Raw genomic sequence first — 22,662 nt, forward strand, 5'->3', positions numbered from 1 at the left:
CACACAAATGAAAGATATTATAGGTGTAACTGTGTCTGGGGAATGAGGAAGATAAGGTAAATGGGAAGTCTGTTTATTTAACAATTTTTCTACAAGCCTAAACTGCTCTTAAAAATAGTCTATTAAGGGGCGCCTGGGTGGCTCAGTCGTTAGGCGTCTGCCTTCAGCTCAGGTCATGATCCCGGGGTCCTGGGATCGAAACCCACATCGGGCTCCCTGCTCGGCAGGGAGCCTGCTTCTCCCTCTCCCACTCCCCCTGCTTGTGTTCCCTCTCTCGCTGTGTCTTTCTCTGTCAGATAAATAAAAATCTTTAAAAAAAATAGTCTATTAAAAAAAAAATTCAAGGATGAGGGATGCCTAGGTGGCTCAATCAGTTAAGTGGCTGCCTTCAGCTCAGGTCATGATCTCTCAGGGGTTCTGGGATTGAGCCCCACATCAACATCATCCATCATCAGACTCCCTGCTCAGCGGGGAGTGGGGAGTCTGCTTCTCCCTCTCCCTCTGCCCCTCCCCCCTGCTTGTGGGCTCTTTCGCTCTCTCTCAAATAAATCTTTAAAAAAATTCAGGGATGAGAAAAAGATGTACCATGAAAACAAGAAAAAAATGAACATAAGAAAAAAATAACTAAGGAATATTCAGATGCTCTGAGAGAAACAAGAGAGCATGAACCAAAGGATGAAAGGCAAGAAGGTGTGTGCCCTGAAAACCCAGTTTACACCTGTCATCAGGTGTACACAGGGGTGGTCCCAGGACTGACCGACTCAGTACCATCAGGACTGGCCTGCTGCCTTTGGTGTGGCTAAATCATACCAAACTAAAAATGTTCCCTGGCCATCTGTCCTACTGAGAAGGCTCTGTACCAGTCATCACTGTTCATTAGGGGGAAAGAACCTGGATGAGAAGGTTCTGCCCTCGGGAAAATGTTTCAAACACTCAATTTTACATTTGAGCAATTTTTTGGCAAGAGCTGGACTTGGGTACCAGAAAGACAGATGGGGAATCACCCCTGTACTTCATGTTACTTTAACACAGGCAACAAAGAGGTAAATAATCATCAGAGAAACCCACTGACCTCAAGATCTTTCCAATTAACTTCAATAATCTTTCATTCAGCAAATAACCCAATAGGCACTCGAGACCAAGCTGTGAGCAAGGGAATATTGGTCTGCCTTCCATAGGAACTTCTCTCTCACATTCTGCCTTCTATGGAAGGCGCCTTTTGGACAGTAAGCTCAAGTTCAGGTCCAACTCCCTGTAGCAGACAGTATTGGACTGGGGGAGTGAGGCATGGAGTAGTAAGCTCATCACAAGAAGATCTGAAGGCTGGGAAATTTGGGGGAGCGGCAACAGAGATGAAAACATAGGAAGAGTAGTGAGAGATGAGGTAGGCTGAAATCAAAGACACCTTGATCCACAACCACATGAAGAAGCCCGTAGTTTAACCACAGACAGGAGGTGGGAAACCACCAGAGGATTTCAAAAGGAGAATGACTTGTCTGTAATGAACTTTTTTTTTTAAAGATTTCATTTCCAAGTAATCTCTACATCCAACGTGGGGCTCAAACTCAACCCTAAGATCAAGAGTCTCATGCTCTACCGACTGAGCCAGCCAGGTGCCCCCTGATGTACTTTTTCTGATCTAGAACTAATTTAAATCTTTCCCTAACCCTTTCAAAGTTGGCTTTTAATTTATAGAACCAAAATATTGATGAGAATGTGACTTAAGGTCTAAATAATTTTTAACTAGCAAGACTCCATTGTGCGTAAATTAGACATTAGCAAAATTAAAAACTTTTGTGATTCAAAGGACATGATTTAAAAAGTGAAAAAGAGGGGCGCCTGGGTGGCTCAGTTGTTAATCTTCTGCTTTCCCCTCAGGTCATGATCCCAGGGTCCTGGGATCAAGCCCCGCATCAGGCTCCAGGCTCCTTGCTCTGCGGGAAGCCTGCTTCTCCTTCTCCCACTCCCCCTGCTTGTGTTCCCTCTCTCACTGTCTCTCTCTGTCAAATAAATAAAATCTTTAAAAAAAAATGAAAAGTGAAAAAAACAACCTACAATATAGAGAAAAATTTGAAAATCATGTATCTGATAAGAAACCTGTACCTAGAATGTATAAAGAACTACTACCACTCAATTATAAAAAGACTTCGATTAAAAAAAAATCACAATCCAAGCTTGTAAAGGATTATGATAACAAAGTGACCTATAATAAGAAAGACGTTTCAAGTTCAGACCCAGAATGATAAAACATGCAATGTACAAGAATGGGTAAGAGGATTGAAGAAGAGAAAGAAAGGAAGTGGGAGGAGCTCTGTATAAAAAGCATCGTTGTAAAACAAACAAAACCCAATTTTTTAAAATTTTATTTTATTATGTTAGTCACCATACATTACATCATTAGTTTTTGATGTAGTGTTCCATGATTCATTGTTTGTGCATAACACCCAGTGCTCCATGCAGTACGTGCCCTCCTTAATACCCATCACCGGGCTAACCCATCCCCCCACCCCCTCCCCTCTAAAACCCTGTTTGTTTCTCAGAGTCCATAGTCTCTCATGGTTCGTCTCTCCCTCCGATTTCCGCCCCCCTTCATTTTTCCCTTCCTACTATCTTCTTCTTCTTCTTCTTCTTTTTAACATATAATGTATTATTTGTTTCAGAGGTACAGGTCTGTGATTCATCAGTCTTAACATAATTCACAGCGCTCACCATAGCACATACCCTCCCCAATGTCCATCACCCAGCCACCCCATTCCTCCCACCCCCCTCCCCTCCAGCAACCCTCAGTTTGCAAAACCCAATTTTTCTAAATGGGCAAATGAACTGAACAGTTTCCTCAAAGAAGATACAGAAATAGACATCAAGCTCATGAAAAGATGTTCAAGGCGGTTAGCCCTAAGGAAAAGACAAATGAGAACCACAAGGAGATATCCCTTCACAACCACTAGGGGGTGACTTATAATCGAAAAGACCGATGATGACGACAAGCTTTGGCGAGGACTGGGAGCCATCGGAGCCCTCATCCACTGCAGCGCGATCCTCAAGTAAATGGTCCGGCCGGGAGGTGGTCAAATAGTGAAACAGTGTTACCGTGTGACCCAGCAATCCCACTCCCAATAGACGCTCAAGAGAAATGAAAACGGAAGAAAAAAAGAGAGAGACAGAGAGAAATGAAAACCTGTATCCAAATGTGCGCACCCTCCGCAAGGCGTCCAACCAGCGCCCGCCAGCCTCCAGGAGGGATGCTGACCCGCTCCTCTAGCGCCCCCTCTGGCCTTCCGGAGGGGAGGCCGATGTTGCAGAAGGTACGCTGTGCCCCAGCGGGAACCCTGCACCCTTTTCTGCAGAGACTGTCACTAGCTTTATTTAAAAGTATTAAAGAAGCTGAAGCGCTTAGCGCAGTACCACGCATCGGGGGATGCGCTAACACTGTTCGCTATTGTTATGTTTCTTATCTCTAATTAATTAAACATGGGCATTGGTAGCAGTGGGTTCTAAGTGGTTTGGGGGAAAAGTAGGGTAACTAAAAGTGCTTTGAGACTGAACTGGGTGCCAAGTTGGCTTACTCTTCTGAATCAAATGATTACTAACATTAATGTATTGCTTATATATGCCAGGGACTATGCTGAGTGCTTTAGATATGCATCATCACCTGAAATTCTCTCAACCACCCTGGAACCCGGAAACTCGGTGAATTAGTCCTCTGGAAGTATTAAATAATAAAACCAGTAGTAATATAAAGACTGGACTGGAAGCCCTTACAATAATCTGAGTAGGCAGAGTGAGTAATAGAAGAGGACAAAATTCGGAGAATAGTAAAATCAATCCCACGTTTATAAATCTTGATTTTCACTGCATTACATTGCTTCTTTCTGGAAAATAGGAGGCTGGAAAGGCAGTAAATGATTGATCCTGATACAGATGAGATGCCTTTTTTTTTTTTAATTAAAATTTGTACGAATGAAAAAATACTTCCCTTGAACGAGATGGAATAAGAATGGCAAAGCAAACAAACAAACAAAACCATAAAGAAACCCACAGTATCCTTGACACATCAGACCCTATGTTTTGTTTTTGTTTCTGTTGTAAAGATTTTATTAATTTGAGAGAGAGAACACAAAAGAGAGCACAAGCAGGGGGGTAGGGGTAGAGGGATCAGGAGAAGCACACTCTCCACCGAGCAGGGAGCCTGACCCGGGACTCAATCCCAGGACTTGGGATCATGACCTGAGCCGAAGGCAGGCACTTAACCGACTGAGCCACCCGGGCGCCGCACATCAGCCCCTATGTTGCGGACTCTGGACTTGGCACTTTATGTGCATCTTCTGATTTTATCCCTCCCACAAAACCTGGATTGGCCTGTGCAGCCAGCCATCAGCTGGCTGCTCCTGCCCCCTCCGCACACCTTATATGTCCGTGTTTCCAAAACCCACTCTCCTCCCCATAGTCATGGGTTCCCCAAATGTGCTCCATACCTATGATTTCAATGAGTGGCAAAATCTTATTTTTGCCATTAACAAAAAAAGAGAAGAAAAATCTTTCTGGCATTTTGTTGAGGGAGTTGGGATGAGGGCAGCTTTGAATTCCTAACACCGATCTCTGCTATTTTTTGGACATCCTGGGGATAAGGGGAACTTCACCTGGATCTAAGGAACAAAGCAGCAAATCAAGGGTGTGTTTCCCCTTGCTCTTAGAAAAGAAAGAGCTCAGTTCATTCTGGGCCTGGCTCCAGGACTTCTCCAGCTCAGCCCAAGCCCCCCACCTTCTCGCCCAGGCATCAGCACCTCCTTATCCCCAGGGGTGGACACAATCCAGCTCCTGTAGGGGTTGGGGGTCTCCCCTCCAAGCAGCAGGAAAGGGGGCATGGGGGTAGGGAGGCAAGCTCCAGGCCCCGGGAGGAAATGCTCACACTGAGAGTCTGTGAGTGATCTGCAGAGGGCGCTTGGCTCCACACTCAGCCCTTTTTCCCCGACAGCCTTAAAGGGAAAGAAAACTACAGTTCAACAAATTCACTTTTGGTTTCCAAAAGACGTGAGCAGGAAGGAATCGGAAGGAACAGGCTTGTGGGCCTGAGGAGGGATAGAAGGTGCTCCCCAGCCCTTCAGCCTCTGGAGAAAGGCTAGCCCTCCTTACAGGGCAAGGCGGAAGCCGGGAGAATTTATCCCGAGGGGCCGCCTGGGCTGATAGAGATGGCACTCTTTCAGACCCTGTATGACACCCCGGCAGATATGTTGTCTGCCTTCCTGGAGCAGAACCTTCAGCCGGAGGGGAACTGGAAGGAGGAAGTGAAGGATGCCTGGCAGAGAATTGAGCGTTTCTTCCGGGAACAGTGCTTCCAAGATGAGCTGGTTCTAGACCAGGAAGTCAGGGTGCTGAAGGTGGTGAAGGTGAGCACCTGGGGACTTAAGATTGAGTTTGAATCCTAGCCTTGTTGCTTGGGGACCATGTGACCTTGGGGGAGAGTTCATTTCATCTCTGGACTCCCCCTCTTTAATCCAGATCTGTTGTAAGGAATAGATGAGATAAACTGGGGGAAAGTGCTTTTAAACTGTAAATTATCCTACAAATCTGAAGGATGATGCTGATCAGGATGATGATGATCATTGGGGATCCAGCTGATTGCCAGGGTGACAGGTGGAATATGAATAACAGGTCTCTTATAAAATTTATGTGTTTGTTTCTTGTTTAAGAAAACCTGTAGGGGTGCCTGGGTGGCTCAGTTGGTTAAGTATGGGACTCTTGGTTTCCGCTCAGGTCATGATCTCAGGGTCAGGAGGTGGGGAGATAGAGCCCCACTGGGGCTCTACTCTCAGCATGGAGTCCTCCCTCTCCCTACCTCTCTGCCCCTCCCTCCGATCGTGCTCTCTCTCTCGTGCTCTCTAGCTCTTGCTCTAAAGGCTCTTGTTGGGGCCTGTAATTGATGTTTCTTTCCTGTTTACAATTCTGTTGGGGTCTGTAATTGACAATTCCTATAATTGGCGTTGGTACCGCTCCCCCTATGGCCTCCCCCTCTGGCCTCAGACTCCTTTTTGTGAGGCTTCCCTTAATTTTCATATATCTAATTTCTTAAGTAAATCAAGCCTTACCTGGGGGTGGTATTGTTAGGAGCTAATTGGACACTTAGGTAGTCAGGGCCAGGGTCCCCAACAAGAAAACAGGGAGCCAGGACAACTAAGACAAAACCGTGCTAGCATCCTGTTTTACAGCTTAGACAAGACCACAATAGCATCCTGTCTAGCAGCCTCTGTAACAAAATACCCTGAAACAAAACAATTAACCACAAAACATTGGTCACTATCACAAGTTGAGACAGTTGGTCTCCAACATGGTAACAATAACCTGATAGGTAGACAGGTGCATGATCAAAGCCCTGATTGGCACAGCTTAGTAGCCAATCCACAGGGGGCCCACACTCAGGATGCTCAAGATAGTTCTGCAAAAGAGTTTATAAAAAAACCCTGGATTGGAACAACAAAACGGCAAACCTCTAGGGGACACTCCCTCTCCAGGAGCTTTATTCTCCCCCAGAAGATCAGCAAGAACATCTGGCCAAGACCAAGTTTACCAAGTTTACCGTTCAAAGAGAACTGCAAAAGTCCAGCACTAGGGGAATACAGCCATAGAATTCATGGCTTTTCCCAGTGATTCTTTAGTCTTTTGACTTTAATTTTTTTTCTCTTTCCTTTTTCAACCAATTTCTTATTTTACCAACTCTTTTTAAAATCTTTTTTAAGGGCGCCTGGGTGGCTCAGTTGGTTAAGCAACCGCCTTCAGCTCAGGTCATGATCCTGGAGTCCCTGGATCGAGTCCCGCATCGGGCTCCCTGTTCGGCAGGGAGTCTGCTTCTCCCTCTGACCATAACCCCTCTCATGTGCTCTCTCTCATTCTCTCTCTCTCTCTCAAATAAATAAATAAAATCTTAAAAAAAATAAAAATAAAAAAATAAAATCTTTTTTAATTTTCGTTTTTATAGTTACATTCTATCTTTTCATTGTTTTTAATTTTATTTTTGTATATATACATACAAGTTTTTCTTTCTTTACAATTTAGGGATGCAGTTTCTTCTAACAGACCAAAATACACCCAGAATCTAGGGTAGGGTTCTGTTCTCTTAACCTGTCTGATCATATTCTCTCTCTCTCTCTTTTTTTTTTGCTTCTTTTTTGTTTCTGTTTTCTTTTGTTAAAAGTCTTTTTTAATTTTAATCTTTACAGTTACATTCTATCCTTTCAATGTATTTAATTATCTATCTATCTATCTATACACACACACACACACACACACAAGTTTTTATTTCTTTACAATTTTGAGATGTAGTTTCTTCTAACAAACTGACCAAAATACACTCAGGATATAGTGTATTGTTCTGTTCTGTCCACCTGTCTGTTTATATTCCTTCTTTTTTTGTTTGTTTTCTTTTTTCTCTGTGTCTTTTTATTTTCATTTTTACAGTTACATTCTGTTCTTTCATTGTATTTAATTTTATTTTTGTACGTATATATTTTTCTTTCTTTACAATTTTGGGATCTAGTTTTCTAACAAACAGACCAAAATACACACATTATCCAGTGTATTGCTCTATTCCATTCACCTGTCTGATAATATTTTCTCTCTCTCTCTCTCTCTTTTTTTTTTTTTCCGGTTTCGGGACTCTTCTAATTTGTTTAGTGTATATTTCTCTGGGGTTGTTGTTGCCATTTTAGTATTTGGTTCTCTTGTTCATCTCTTCTTCTCTGGTCAGAATGACAAGATGGAAAAACTCATCTCAAAAAAGAGAACCAGAGGCAGTACTGACTGCCAGGGACGGAATCAGTATGGACAAAAGATGTTGGAACTAGAATTCAGAATAATGATTATAAAGATACTAGTTGGGCTTGAAAAAAGCATAGAAGACATTACAGAATACCTTTCTGGAGAAATAAGAGAACTAAAATTTAATCAAGTCAAAATAAAAAAGGCTATTAATGAGGTGCAATCAAAAGTGGAGGCCCTGGGACACCTGGGTGGCTCAGTTGGTTAAGCGTCTGCCTTCGGCTCAGGTCATGATCCCAGGGTCCTGGGATCAAGTCCCACATCGGGCTCCCCGCTCAGTGGGAGCTTGCTTCTCTCTCTCCTCCCTGCTCATGCTCTCTTCTCACTATCTCTGTCTATCTCTCTCTCAAATAAATAAATAAAAATCTAAAAAAAAAAAAAGTGGAGGCCCTAACTGCTAGAATAAATGAGGCAGAAGAGAGAATTAGTGATACAGAAGACCAAATAATGGAGAATAAAGAAGCTGAAAAAAAGAGAGATAAACAACTACTGCATCATGAGGGGAGAATTCGAGAGATAAGAGACACCATAAAGTGAAACAATACTAGAATAATTGGGATCCCAGAAGAAGAAGAAAGAGAGAGAGGGGCAGATATTGGAGCAAATTATATCAGAGAACTTCCCTAATCTGGGGAAGGAAATAGGCATCCATGTCCAGGAGGCACAGAGAACCCCCCTTAAAATCAATAAAAATATGTCAACACCCTAACATATAATAGTGAAACTTGCAAATCTCAGAGACAAAGAGAAAATCCTGAAAGCATCTCAGGACAAGAGGTCCGTAACCTACAGGGGTAAAAACATTAGACTGGCAGCAGACCTATCCATAGAGACCTGGCAGGCCAGAAAGGACTGGCATGATATATTCAGGGTGCTAAATGAGAAAAATATGCAGCCAAGAATACTTTTTCCAGCTAGGATGTCATTCAGAATGGAAGGAGAGATAAAAAGCTTCCCAGACAAACAGAAACTAAAAGAATTTGTGATCACCAAACCAGCCCTCCAAGAAATCTTAAAAGGGATTCTTTAAGTGAAGAGAGAGCCCAAAAGTAGCATAAACCAGAAAGGAACAGACAATATACAGAAACAGTGACTTTACAGGTAATACAATGGCACTAAATTCATATCTTTCAATAGTTACCCTGAATGTAAATGAGCTAAATGTCCCAATCAAAAACACAGGGTATCAGATTAGATAAAAAAGTAAGACCCATCGATATGCTGTCTGCAAGAGATTCATTTTGGTTTTTTTTAAGGTTTTATTTATTTATTTGACAGAGAGAGAGAGAGAGCACAAGCAGGGGGAGTGGCAGGCAGAGGGAGAGGGAGAAGCAGGCTCCCCACAGAGCAGGAAGCCCAACATAGGGCTCGATCCCAGGACCCTAGGATCAAGACCTGAGCCGAAGGCAGACGCTTAACCGACTGAGCCACCCAGGTGCCCCAAGAGACTCATTTTAGACCCAAAGACACCTCCAGATTTAAAGTGAGGAGGTGGAAAACAATTTATCATACTAATGGACATCAAAAGAAAGCTGGGGTGGCAATCCTTATATCAGACAAGTTAGATTTTAAACCAAAGACTAATAAGAGATGAGGAAGGACTCTATAACATAATTAAAGGATCTATCCAACAAGAAGATCTAACAATTGTAAATATTTCTGCCCTTAACCTGGGAAAAGCCAAGTGTGTAAACCAATTAACAAAATTAAAGAAATGCATTGATAATACAATAATAGTAGGGGACTTTAACACCCCACTCACTGCAATGGATAGATCATCTAAGCAGAAGATCAACAAGGAAACAAGGGCTTTGAATGACACACTGGACCAGATGAACTTCACACATATATTCAGAACATTCTATCCTAAAGCAACAGAATACACACTCTTCTCAAGTGCACATGGAACATTCTCCAAAATAGATCACATACTGGGTCACAAATCAGGTCTCAACTGGTACCAAACGATTGGGATCATTCCCTGCATATTTTTGACCACAATGCTTTGAAACTGGAACTCAATCACAAGAAGAAATTTGGAAAGAACTCAAATACATGGAGGCTAAGGAGCATCCTACTAAAGAATGAATGGGTCAACCAGGAAATTAAATAATTTAAAAAATTCATGGAAACAAATGAAAATGAAAACACAACTGTTCAAAACCTTTGGGATGCAGCAAAGGCGGTCCTAAGGAAAGTATATAGCAATACAAGCCTTTCTCAAGAAAAAAGAAAGTTCCCAAATACACAACCTAACCTTACACCTAAAGGAGCTGGAGAAAGAACAGCAAATAAAGCCTAAACCTAGCAGGAGAAGAGAAATAATAAAGACCAGAGCAGAAATCAATGAAATAGGAACCAAAAGAACAGTAGAACAGATCAACGAAACTAGGAGCTGATTCTTTGAAAGGATTAATAAGATTGATAAACCCCTGGACAGACTTATCAAAAAGAAAAGAGAAAGGACTCAAATAAATAAAATCATGAACAAAAGAGATCACAACCAACACTGAAGAAATACAAACAATTATAAGAACATACTATGAGTAACTATATGCCAACAAATTAGGAAATCTGGAAGAAATGGATGCATTCCTAGAGACGTATAAACTACCAAAACTGAAACAGGAAGAAATAGAAAACCTGAACAGATAAAGGGCTAGTATCCAAGATCTATAAAGAACCTATCAAACTCAACACCCAAAGAACAATAATCCAATCAAGAAATGGCCAGAAGTCATGAATAGACATTTCTCCAAAGAAGACATACAAATGGCCAACAGACACATGAAAAAAATGCTCACCATCACTCAGCATCAGGGAGATACAAGGCTAGATACCACCTCACACCAGTCAGAATGGCTAAAATTAACCACTCAGGAAATGACAGATGTTGGCAAGGATTCAGAGAAAGGGGAACCCTCCTACACTGTTGGTGGGAATGCAAGCTGGTGCATCCACTCTGGAAAACAATATGGAGGTTCCTCAAAAGGTTGAAAATAGAGCTACCCTACAACCCAGCAATTGCACTACTGGGTATTTACCCCAAAGATACAAATGTAGTGATCCGAAGGGGCACCTGCACCCCAATGGTTATAGCAGCAATGTCCACATTAGCCAAACTATGGAAAGAGCCCAGATGTCCATCAACAGATGAAAGGATAAAGAAGTTGTGGTGTGTATATATATACAATGGCATACTACTCAGCCAGCAAAAAAAGAAAAAAAGAAAGAAAGAAATCTTGCCATTTGCAACAACGTGGATGAAACTAGAGGGTGTTATGCTAAGCAAAATAAGTCAATCAGAGAAAGATAATTATCCTATGATCTCGCTGATATGTGAAATTTAAGAAACAAAACAGGATCATAAGGGAAGAGAGGAAAAAATGAAACAAGATGAAATCAGAGAGGGAGACAAACCATAAGAGACTCTTAATCTCAGGAAACAAACTGAGGGTTGCTGGAGGGGAGGGGTAGGGGGATAGGGTAACTGGGTGATGGACATTAAGGAGGGCACATGATGTAATGAGCACTGGGTATTATATAAGACTGATAAATCACTAACCTCTACCTCTGAAATCAATAATACATTATATGTTAATTGAATTTAAATAAAAATAAATAAAAATTATAAGTCACATACAGTATGATTGCATTTGTTTCAATCTCGAAATGACAGGATTATGGAAATGGAAAACAGATTAGTGGTTTCTAGGGTTTGGGGATGGTCTGGGGAGGGAGGTGGGTGGGACTCTAAAGGAGTTGAAGGAGAAAATAGAATGGAATAGTTCTATATATTGATTTCAGTGGTGACTATAGGAATCTACACATATGATAAAATGTCTTAGAACTCCATACATTGTATCAGTGTTGATTTCCTGGCTATATTTGCATAAGATGTGACCCCTGGGAGGAAACTGGATGAAGAGCCCAGCAGACCTCTCTAAACTATCTTCCTGTAAATCTATAATTATTTCAAAATAAAAAACAACTTATTGTATATGGGAGAGGGGAGAAGGGCCAGCCCCCTTCCCTGCCTCCTAAAGGAGACCCCCAGGTATCCTTCCTCAGAGGACATGTTCATTTCAGTGTTACTTATCCAGACAAGGAGCAGAGACAGCCCCTCAGAACTGCGGGGATTTAGAGGTTGAAGGTGCTTTGCAGGCATTAGCAACAACCACTGAAATGTGGGAGTCTTTAAAACTAGCATTCCCCAGGACAGTGTCTGCCTTTCTACACTTTGGATAAAGAGGGAATAATTTCTGCTGTTCTTGTTGAGATTTCTTTTGACCAAATATTAGGAACATGTAGTTTTCTAGTTGATTCTCTGCAAGGGCATCAGCACTAAGTAGGGGAAAGGACCAGGCAAAAGGAAGATCATTTGCAAATGAACTAAGGGCAGGCAGGACTTTCCATCATCCTCAGTCCCCCTCTAATGGGGGAACTCCATCATCACCTTGTCCATGAATTTGGATGCTTATCCATGACATCTAAATTCCTTTTCTTGCTTGTTTCTTATCCAGGAGGAAAGATTTATGATGCACCTTTCAAGGCTACGGCTGGGCCTCATTCTATGAACACGTATGCTACCGAGGCAGTATGTTTCCAGCATCCTTGCATATACACACAGGAACACACACACAATGTCCAAAAAATATATTTGTGCATACACACACAAGATGTATATACAAAATATATATGTAAAAGTATGTCTGTCTAGGCCAGAGCTGTCCAATAGAAATTTCCTAGTGATGGAAATGTTCTACACATGCGCTGCCCATCACTCTCTGTGGGTGGCTGTTGAGCACTTGAACTGAAGCTAGTATGGCTGAGAAACTGAATTTATAAATTTCATCTCATTCAAATGTAAATAGCCACATGTAGCTCTTGGCTACCATATTGGACACCATGGGTTTAGGCATCAAACGTCTCTGGAATGATCTATAACAAGCTGGTAACTATGGGTGCCTCTGCAGAAGGAGCTTAAGGCCTCAGGTGCAGTGGAGTTTTACATTTCATTTATATCCTTTGAATAGTTAATCATGTACTTATTTTGTCTAAATCAATGAAAAGATGAGGTCAGCAAAGTCCACCACGTATGGAGGAGACCAAGGGCTCCTTTTGGCACCTACATAAACAGCCTAATATGGGTGCCTCTGGCTTCACCCCGACCTCAAAGCTTCAGGCTCCAAGGGAGGTGAAGCTTCAACATTAATTTCCTTCACAGGGTGGCTCCTCTGGGAAGGGAACAACGTTGAACTACAGCTCCGATGTGGACTTGGTCTTGTTCTTGAGCTGTTTCCCCAGCTTCCAAGACCAGGCAGAGCACCGCGGATTGATCATCAGCTTCATCGAGAAGAGACTGACTCAGTACAGCAGGAACCTGGCCTACAGCATCACCATGGTCCCGCGGAGAGAGACGAGCAGGGTCCCCCGCTCCCTGTCCTTCCAGGTCCAGCCCAGGAGGAACAGTGAAGCCATTGGAGTGGATGTGCTCCCGGCCTATGATGCTCTGAGTAAAGACAATGATGGGTTTGGGACCAGAGAAACTAGTCAGGGGCCCTTCACCAACCTGGCCTTGGGGGAGGTTTAGGAAAGTGGAAACCAGGGGAGAAAGAGTAGTTTGCTTTTTTTCTCTGGAGGGCTGCAACTAGAGCTGTATCTTGAAGTTAAGTCCTTCCATAAACTCATGTGCTGCCATGTCCCATGTTGGGGAGATAGGGGACTTCTGGATTCCCACCCAGCCCAAGGAGGAGACTCTTCTCTGACCCTCTGGGAAACACCAGAGCAAGCAAGCACTTCAAGATCTTTGGGGTTAGCATTAGATTGGAGTCATTTTAAAAACAGGGCTCTTAATGTCTTTTAATTTTGGCTTTAAGACTTACCATGGGGGCACCTGGGTGGCTCAGGTGTTAGGCGTCTGCCTTCCCCTCAGGTCATGATCCCAGGGTTCTGGGATCGAGCCCCACATCCGGCTCCCTGCTCAGTGGGAAGCCTGCTTCTCCATCTCCCTCTGCCCCTGCTTGTGTTCCCTCTCTCGCTGTCTCTCTCTGTCAAATAAATAAAATCTTAAAAAAAAAAAAAAAAAAAGGACTTACTGTGTTCTTGGGTAAGGTATCTAACACCTCTAAGACTCAATGTACCAACCTGTTAAATGGGATAATATCAGGTTGAACCATAGGAAATTGACAATATTTGACCAGGTTTGATCCACAAAAATGGCACTCCTTATGGTTCCACGTAATTTTACCTACTTCATGGAGCTGTTCTAAGGATTCCATGAGCTTTGCCCAGTGCCTGACACATGGTACGTCTTTGGCCAATGCCAGTTATTTAAAATCTCTGTGACTTTTGAGGAGGCTACCAAACCCCATAAACTTCCACCTGTTTTGATATAAAATGGGAAAAAGAATGCAGTAGTGAGGACTGCCCGAGATAATTTATGAGCCCTCTACACCTACCAGTTTTTTCCCAACTTCCTCTCCTCAGAGGGTGGATTTTCTTGAACCAGGTCCTTTTCTCTCCCAGGACATTTTTGCCCGGACTCTAAACCCTCACCGGAAATCTATGAAGACTTAATAACCAGTGGTGGCACGCCTGGAGAGTTCTCGCCAAGCTTCACAGAGTTGCAGAGGCACTTTGTGAAAAGTCGACCTGTTAAGCTAAAGGACCTCCTGCGGCTGGTGAAGCACTGGTATCTGCAGGTGCGGGGCTGGGAGCCGGGCTGGGGGGAGCGGGGCCGGCTGCAGGCTGCGGGGCCGGCGGGCTGCGGGGCTGGGAGCTGCCGGGCTGGGAGGTGCAGGGACAAGAAAGAGGGCGGGCGCCTGCTAACATTTTGTTTTAAGATTTTATTTATTTATTTGAGAGAGAGAGAGGGACAGAGAGAGCCTGAGCGGTGTGAGGGGCAAAGGGAGAAGCAGACTCCCCGCTGAGCAGGGAGCCCGATGCGGGGCTGGATCCCAGGACCCCGGGATCATGACCTGAGCCGGAGGCAGACGCTTAACCAACTGAGCCACCCAGGCGCCCCTCCTTTTATATATATATAGAGAGAGAAAGTGCCTGCTTGGGGCGGTGGGTGGGTGGCGGGGAGAATCTTAAGCAGACACCCAGCTGAGTGAGGAGTCCAAGGCAGGGCTCCATCTCACAACCCTGAGATCATGACCTGAGCCAAGATCGAGTCAGATGCGTAAGGGACTGAGCCACCTCAGGCGACCCACCAGTGTGATTTTCCACAGACTTCAGACCTCAGGCATTTCATATAACAGCAATGAGAAGAAAGCTACTGTTTATTGAGCATTAATTGTCTTCCGTGATCTATACTGAGTGCTCTGCATATTTTTTCTCCCCCTTTCCAACAGCTCTGTAATGTAGGTATTATACATTAGCCCCCTTTCGGGGATGAGAAAACTGAGGCTCAAGGACTAAAGTTGGGCTGAGATTTGAACACAAAGGTGCCCAGCTGTGTGCTCTTAATCAACAAGGCTAGTTTTTAGAATAATAATTTATTTCATAATAATAATAATTTTCGTAATAATCACTTTTTCTGGTTATTTGAATATTACATTGGGCTCGTGAAAAATTCAAATAATAAAAAAAAAAGTATAAAAAAGAAGGTAAAATTCACATGAAACGCCTGAAATGACACCAAAAACATTTTTGGAGACTATGCTTTCATTCCTCTTTTTTTGTTCACACCGCTCATGCCCACCCTTTGCCCACCCTGTAGTCCACCCTTTGCAAAAACGTAAAGTACTATGCAAGTACTATGATTTCCAAAATGAGACCTCTGGAGTTGAACTTTGGGGAGTTAACCTGTTAATTTTGCATCTTTTTCCATTGGGTCTTTTGTCTTCTTACCAGTTTTGAGGCCTTTTTGTAAATTATGTAGATATTTACTATTATTTCTCATGTGTTGCAAATGTTTTCACCAATAGATCACTCCTCTATGGACCTTAATTATAGTATCTCTGACAATATAATTATTTCTAATGTTTAAAATACACTAAGGGGTGGTAACTTAGTCAGTTGAGGGGCAGCCTCCTGACTTCAGCTCAGGTCATGGGTCTTGGGTCCTGGGATCCAGCCCCCAGTCAGGCTCCGTGCTCAGCGGGGAGTCTGCTGGAGGATTCTCTCTCTCCCTCTTCCTCTGCCCCTCCCCATGCTCACTCGATCTCTCTCTCTCTGTCTGTCTAAAATGAATAAATAAATCTTTAAATAAAATAAAATACACAAAGAGGGGCAGATGGCTGGCTCAGTTGAAGGAGTGTGAGACTTGATCTTGGGGTCATGTGTTCAAACCCCACATTGGGTGTAGAGATTACTTAAAAACGCACACACACAAATAGGTCTGACTTTTCTAGGTTGTGGGTTTTCTATCTTGCTCACAGTGTGTAGGTGGTCTTTTAATTTTTTTCTACTATGTTTCATATATCCTTTCACTCCATTTGGAAACTATTTTGGTATTTGGTGCAACAGTAGGATCACGCTTATTTTCTTCTAGATGGTGGACAAATTGTGCCAGTATCATTTGTTGGATTATGCATTTTTTTCCCATCTTGCATCACCCTTGTCAGTCTTTGTTAAGTTTTTGTATCTACTGGGAACTAATTCTGGGCTAGCCATTCTGTTACACTTAGCTATTGTTTATTCTGACACCAAAAACATACTGTTTTTGTGACAACTGCTTTATAAGACATATCCGAGCAAACAAATACCAACCTCTCTATTTTTCTTTCTCACAATTTTCTTGGATTTCCTAAGCATTTATTACTGTATTTGAATCTTAAGATCATTTTTCTCCCACTAAAAAACTGGTGGGATTCGGGCGCCTGGGTGGCTCAGTTGGTTAAGCGACTGCCTTCGGCTCAGGTCATGATCCTGGAGTCCTGGGATCGAGTCCCACATCAGGCTCCCTGCTCAGCAGGGAGTCCGCTCCTCCCTCTCATGCTCTCTGTTTCTCATTCTCTCTCTCGCAAATAAATACAATCTTAAAAAAAAAAAAAAAAAATTTAAAAAACTGGTGGGATTCAAACTGTAATTGCAATAAATTTCTAAATTAATTTTTGGAGAACTGAAAATTTCACACATTACTCTTTCTCCATCTTTCCATTCATTCTGATTTTGTGTTATATTTTCAGTGTGTCTGTGTGTTTTTATTTTCTTTAATTAGATCCTATATTCACTATATTGCATTGCCTCCCCCATTCCAACTCAAAAACATAGATTGATGAGGCCCAGAAGGTCCATGAGAGGCTTCAATTTGAAATTTTGATGGCTGCAGGATGTAATCCATCTAGAAACCAAGCTGCTAGACCCATTTCAAATTTCATGGACATGCTGCATAATCCAGATGTAAAATGGAGTTGACAAAGTAGTTCTTTTCTTTATGATTTTTATTTATTTATTTTTAAGCAAGTGCTACACCTAACAGGGGGCTTGAGCTCACAACCCTGAAGTCAAGAGTCCCATGTTCTATCAATTGAGCCAGCCAGGCGTTCCCTAAATTGACAAAGTATTACTGGGATCTGGAAACAGAGAAACCTGGAAATTCTCAATTTCCAGGATAGCATCTCATATTTATTCTCTCCCCCCTTTTCCCCCCAACCCCGCAGTACTTGAAACCTAAATATCGAAACACAGCATTGCCCCCAAAATATGCTCTGGAGCTACTGACCATCTATGCCTGGGAAATGGGTACAGACAAAAGCGACAACTTCAACCTGGGTGAAGGGTTTAGAGCTGTGATGGAACTCCTCATAGATTATGAAAACATCTGCATATATTGGACCAAGTACTATGATTTCCAAAATGAGACTGTCAGAATCTATCTCAAACAACAGTTGAAGGAATGCAGGTGAGTGTGTTGGGTGGCATTATTTTCAGCAGCAAGGAACAGAAAACCCAACTCATACAGTTTTTTAAACAAGGGGAATTTACTGGCTTTTGTAACTGAGAAGTCCAAGGATAAATGAAGCTTCAGGTATGGTGTGATCCAGATGTTCGCTAATTCATCAGGGTCCCATTCTGTGAAATCGCTCAGCCCTGCCCTTCCCTGGGTTTTGCCTTTGAATTCAGGCTAACATGAATACATCAGTTCCAGTCTTCTCATCTGCACTCATCCCTTCCACTACAACAGGGAGAGCACCTTTGCCCTAGCCTTCTAAGCAGAATCCCCGAGATTCACTCTGATTGGGCCAACTTGGGTTACACCTCTAATCATGAACCAAGAGGTTTGGTTGCAGGAAGGCCTCCCTACACAGAGGCATGCACAGTCCCATAGACTTGAATGACAGAGACCAGAGTCCTAAGTGTGTTGGAGATCCACTCCCTTTCTTTCTCCCAGGCCAGTTATCCTGGACCCAGCTGATCCTACCAACAACCTGGGAAGTAAAAAGAGATGGGACCTGGTGGCCAGAGAGGCTGTTCGCTGCCTGAGGCAGGCCTGCTGCTGGACTGAAGACCCCAGCCAGGGCTGGCATGTACAGGTACGATCACCCCCACCCCTCAGTCAACTCACTGCTGACCTTACTTCACACACACACACACACACACACACACACACACACACACCAGTGAATCCCCTCAACTTCTGGCCACAGCACCTCTAAGACCCCAGGACAGGTTAACATCCCCCTCCATGGAGATGTCCCAGCCAACCAGGTGTGCAAGTCTTCCCCTTCTGCTCTAAGAATCTGGGCCTCAGTTCTTTCATCCGTGAAATGGGCAGTCAGTTTCTGCCCTGCTCTGTAACCATTAGAGAGATGTAATCAAAGAATTTATCACATACATACACCCTGTGGGGTAACATTCTCCCTATTATGGGTTGTTGAAAGCTCAACTTCTTGCTGTCCAAAAAAGAGATTTAAGAGGTACCTAGCTGGCTCAGTCAAAGAGCATGCGACTCTTGCTCTCAGGGTTGTGGGTTCGAGCCCTGTGTTGGGTGTAGAGATTACTAAAAAAATTTAAAAGTAAGGTTTATTTAAAAAGTGAGAGAGAGAGAGATTTAATAGATGCTCCAGAAATGATCAGTAAGGAGCACTGGATTCCACTGCAGACAGCAACGTCACTTGTGCGACCCCACTGTGCACGGCTTTCCCCGACACGACCACGGGAGTTCTGGGTCTGAACACTATGTAGGAATCCAGGGTTCAAAGACCAGGATGTTGCTATCAGCAACAGAGGGATCTCATTTCCCTAACCTGCTACTCCCTGAGAAATCTTGTTGCCAGTCCCACATTTCATAGCCCGCAGGGAAATCCTGAGGCTTGCCTCAAAGGCAGATCTGCAGCAGCTTCAGCAAGGTGGATGACTCATGCATGGGAAGGACCCACCACCCAGCCCTGGCCCTTTGACTGGCATGTCCAGCGGATCGGGAGGCTCCCACGAGGCAAGATTCACTGAACAGTCTTCCAACTCTTGCTAAGAACCCTCCCCATCACCTTTTTTAATATTATTGTTTTGTGAAAAAGTAACACACATGTTCAGCAAAGAATAAAAAATCAAACTGTTGGAAAGAACACACAACTAAAGTAGGTTGCCCTCCAATCCTGATCCCCAGGCTCACGGTACCACCTTCTCCCCAACATCCACTTATCAATGTCCTGCATCTCCTTCCGTGTATAGATATGCCACCCACACACTAGCACATTCCTGTCTGACTCTTTTGCCTTTTTACTTTTATTTACTTAAATGATTAGGCTATTTGTGTTACTCAATTAAATTATCAGAAAGACAATTCCATATCCACACCTATAGACCTAAAAGGGCGTGACCATATAACATAAAGTCCAAACCAGGATATTTTTGAGCATGAAATGGGGTGATGCTCATTATGCCAGGACAAGGGACACACATGTGGACTGCCCTAGATATCGAGTCACCCTGGATTAACAGCTGTATCATGATCCAATGGAGGAAAGCACCTTCTCTTTTAGGATCCCTGCCCCACTGAAAGATTTTTAGGCTGCTTCCAGACTTTGGCTATTACATGAATATCCTTGACCATATGTCCCTGTGACTCCATCTGTTGAATGATTTAACCTAGAACAGCCCTATGATGTACCTATGGAATATGTGCTAATGTTATCCCCATGTGACAGATTGGGACTCATTAAAATAGTTTCACATAGGAGGAGTGGTTATTTCAAGAACTGTTGCCGGTTGTTACTCTAATCAGGGTGAGTCAGAAGGCAAGTCAGGTGAGTCAGGTGACCCAATGGTAAGCCTAAGATGACCAAATGTTCTGCTCTGCCTGGGACAGTTCCAGTTTATGCCTGTTGGCTGAGATAATTATCGATAGCACCTTTTCCTACCTTAAGTATCTTGGTAGGCAATAGATTATATCGTCACTAGGCAGAAAGGGGAGGCTTTGGAGACAACAGCCATGACCATGAGACATCCTTATCCTTCCAGCCAGCAAGGGATGTCCAGGTGACGGTGAAAAAGGCAGGAGAGGAGGCCTGGATATTCTCAGTGAACCCCTACAGTCCCATCTGGAAGATGAAAGCCGAGATCAAGAGGACGTGGGGCTTCAGTGGGCAACAGCGTCTCTCCTTCCAGGAGCCGGGAGGGGAGCGGCATCTGCTCAGCAGCCGGCAGACATTAGCATATTATGGGATCTTCTCTAAGGTGAGCGTCCGGGTGCTGGAGACCTTCCCTCCTGAGATCCAGGTCTTTGTGAAGGACTCTAGTGGTCAGAGCAAGCCTTATGCCATCCACCCTGAGGACTCCATCCGTGACTTGAAAGAAAAGATTGAGGAAGGTGCAGGACCTTACGTGGAGGATCAGGTACTAAAGTTCCAGAATCGGATACTACGGAATCACCGCAGCCTCTCAGACCTGCAGATCAAAGACTGTGACACCATCATACTCGTGAAGAGAAACTGAGTAAGAAAAGGGTTAAGGTATAGGCAGGGAGAGATAGGGGGTCCCTGGCTAGGCTCTGAGACTATTCCTGGCAGGCAGAAGCACTAAGACAGAGTGAACAAGAGATAAGGGAACAGACCATCTGGCCTGGGATGGTCGGCAGTATTTTTCTTTGGCGGCTCCAGTATCATAGAAAATGACCAAACCTCAAAGAAGTGAGTCATTAAGGGTGTTATCAATAGTCCATGCTCAAACCAAGACGGCACAAGAAACTCAAGGTCATAAGTTTCCCAGTCAGTTCTCAATAAAAAACCAGCCCACAATGAATCATGGAACACTACATCAAAAACTAATGATGATTAACATGGTGATTAACATAACAATAAAAATTTTAAAATTAAAAATAAATAAATAAATAAATATAATCTTTAAAAAAAAAAAAACCAGCCTACAAGCCCTCAGTGGCAACCCCATCGGGACCCCTCTCACTCTGAGAGCTTTTTCTGTACGCTTGCTTAATAAAACTCTATCACTTTACTCGCCCTCCTTTGTCCGCGAGATTCATTCTTCAACTCCGTGACACAAGAACCTAGTTCTCCCATTTCAAAGCCACAGGTCCCCAGGAGTGCCCATGGTCAGGCTGCACATGATGTAGACTTCTATGGCTCTGTTCCCCCACCCACCCCTTTCCACCCAGACCGCTGTGATTTTCGGAAGCATAAATATGAATGTACCCATCCCTGCATGAAGTCCTCCAATGGCTCCTATTACCTGTAGAATAAAGTTCAAGTTCTTTTGCTTGACATTCAAGGTCTTTGACAATTGAGCCCTTGCTTACTTCTCAATCTCTCCTCATCACTCTCAAAACACACCAGATGTGCCCAAACTCTTGCAGCTCCTGAGCACTGAAGGCCGGATCGTGACACTGTGACCTACTCAACTATCCCTTTCCCTCGTGTTTCCATCTGTCAACACTCAAAGCTCTAAGTCATTATTCTCCAAGTATGGACCCCAGACCAGCAGAATCAGCACATCACCTGGGAATGTCTTAGAAATGAAAATTCTCAACAACTATCCCAGATTTACCTGAGTCAGGTTCTCTGGTGGTCGGGCTCAGCAATCTGTGTCTTAACAAGCCATCCAAGTAATTCTGGTGCGTGCTCAAGTTTGAGAACCATTGCTAGAAGCCCCATACAGCCAACCGCGTCATTTCCTGCCCCTACACCCAATTCAAACTCCCGTGAAAGCACTTGGGCCCCTCACTGTGTTCCTTTGTTGGATTATCGGTCTCCCTGGTCTAATGAGACTTGACAAGTGCCTTATTCCTTTGTCCCCGTGGTCTAGAATGCTACCCGCCTGGTGCACGTGTTCAGCACATGCTTGCTGAAGAAACGAATGAACCAAAGAATGACTTTGAATTCTTCCCTATTATCTTTGTGAGGGTCTCAGTCCAATGCTATTTTGGAGACCACATGGTTTGGGATGACCCCTGCTGTGTCTCATTCTTTGATTGCCCACACTCACCCATATACGCCCCATGCTGTAGTGGGTACACCAGGCTATGCTCCGACCCAAAAGCTTCACTCATCTGTCCAAACCGAATTGGACCGAGAGCGATCAGCTGACCTAGCGTAGACTCCCATCTATTGGTTTTACTTAGCCTCTCAGATTTTGAGCCCTGGGGGGTGGGACCAAGTACAGCACTTCCTGGTATAGTTAAATGAGGGTGAATGTCTAAGCAGAAATGCGGTCGGAAGAGAGCAGCCCAAGCTCAAGTCTACATATGAGTAAAAATACCTCCCCCCGCACAGAGAATGGAGCCACGCAAAGCAAGAGAGAATCGAAAAGCGCTCACACAGCCCCAGAGAGAGACACTGCAGGGTGCTGTGACACCTTCCTGCTTTTTAAAAAATCAAATTCCCCTATATCCTTTCATCAACCTAAATTGAATGAACACCTACTCATTGAGTGAATGTGAGTAGGTGG

General features: G+C 43.7%; 1 protein-coding gene across 2 annotated transcripts; it reads left to right on the plus strand.

Annotated features, from left to right (window-relative positions):
• The first annotated feature begins 2,997 nt into the window (after positions 1-2,997).
• LOC118528562 (2'-5'-oligoadenylate synthase-like protein 2) lies at positions 2,998-21,219 on the plus strand. Of its 2 annotated transcripts, none has more exons than XM_036081016.2 (6): positions 2,998-3,305; positions 13,040-13,328; positions 14,341-14,516; positions 17,424-17,665; positions 18,155-18,296; positions 20,224-21,219. In XM_036081016.2, exons 1-6 carry the CDS (start codon positions 3,171-3,173, stop codon positions 20,695-20,697), a joined length of 1,458 nt encoding a protein of 485 aa, XP_035936909.2. In that variant the 5' UTR covers positions 2,998-3,170; the 3' UTR covers positions 20,698-21,219. The 2 variants fall into 2 exon arrangements, with proteins under 2 accessions (XP_035936909.2, XP_035936907.2); XM_036081014.2 differs by lacking the exon at positions 2,998-3,305 and adding an exon at positions 4,977-5,387.
• The last annotated feature ends 1,443 nt before the right edge of the window (positions 21,220-22,662 follow it).

The sequence above is a fragment of the Halichoerus grypus genome, chromosome 13, assembly GCF_964656455.1.
Source record: "Halichoerus grypus chromosome 13, mHalGry1.hap1.1, whole genome shotgun sequence".
Lineage (NCBI taxonomy): Eukaryota > Metazoa > Chordata > Mammalia > Carnivora > Phocidae > Halichoerus > Halichoerus grypus.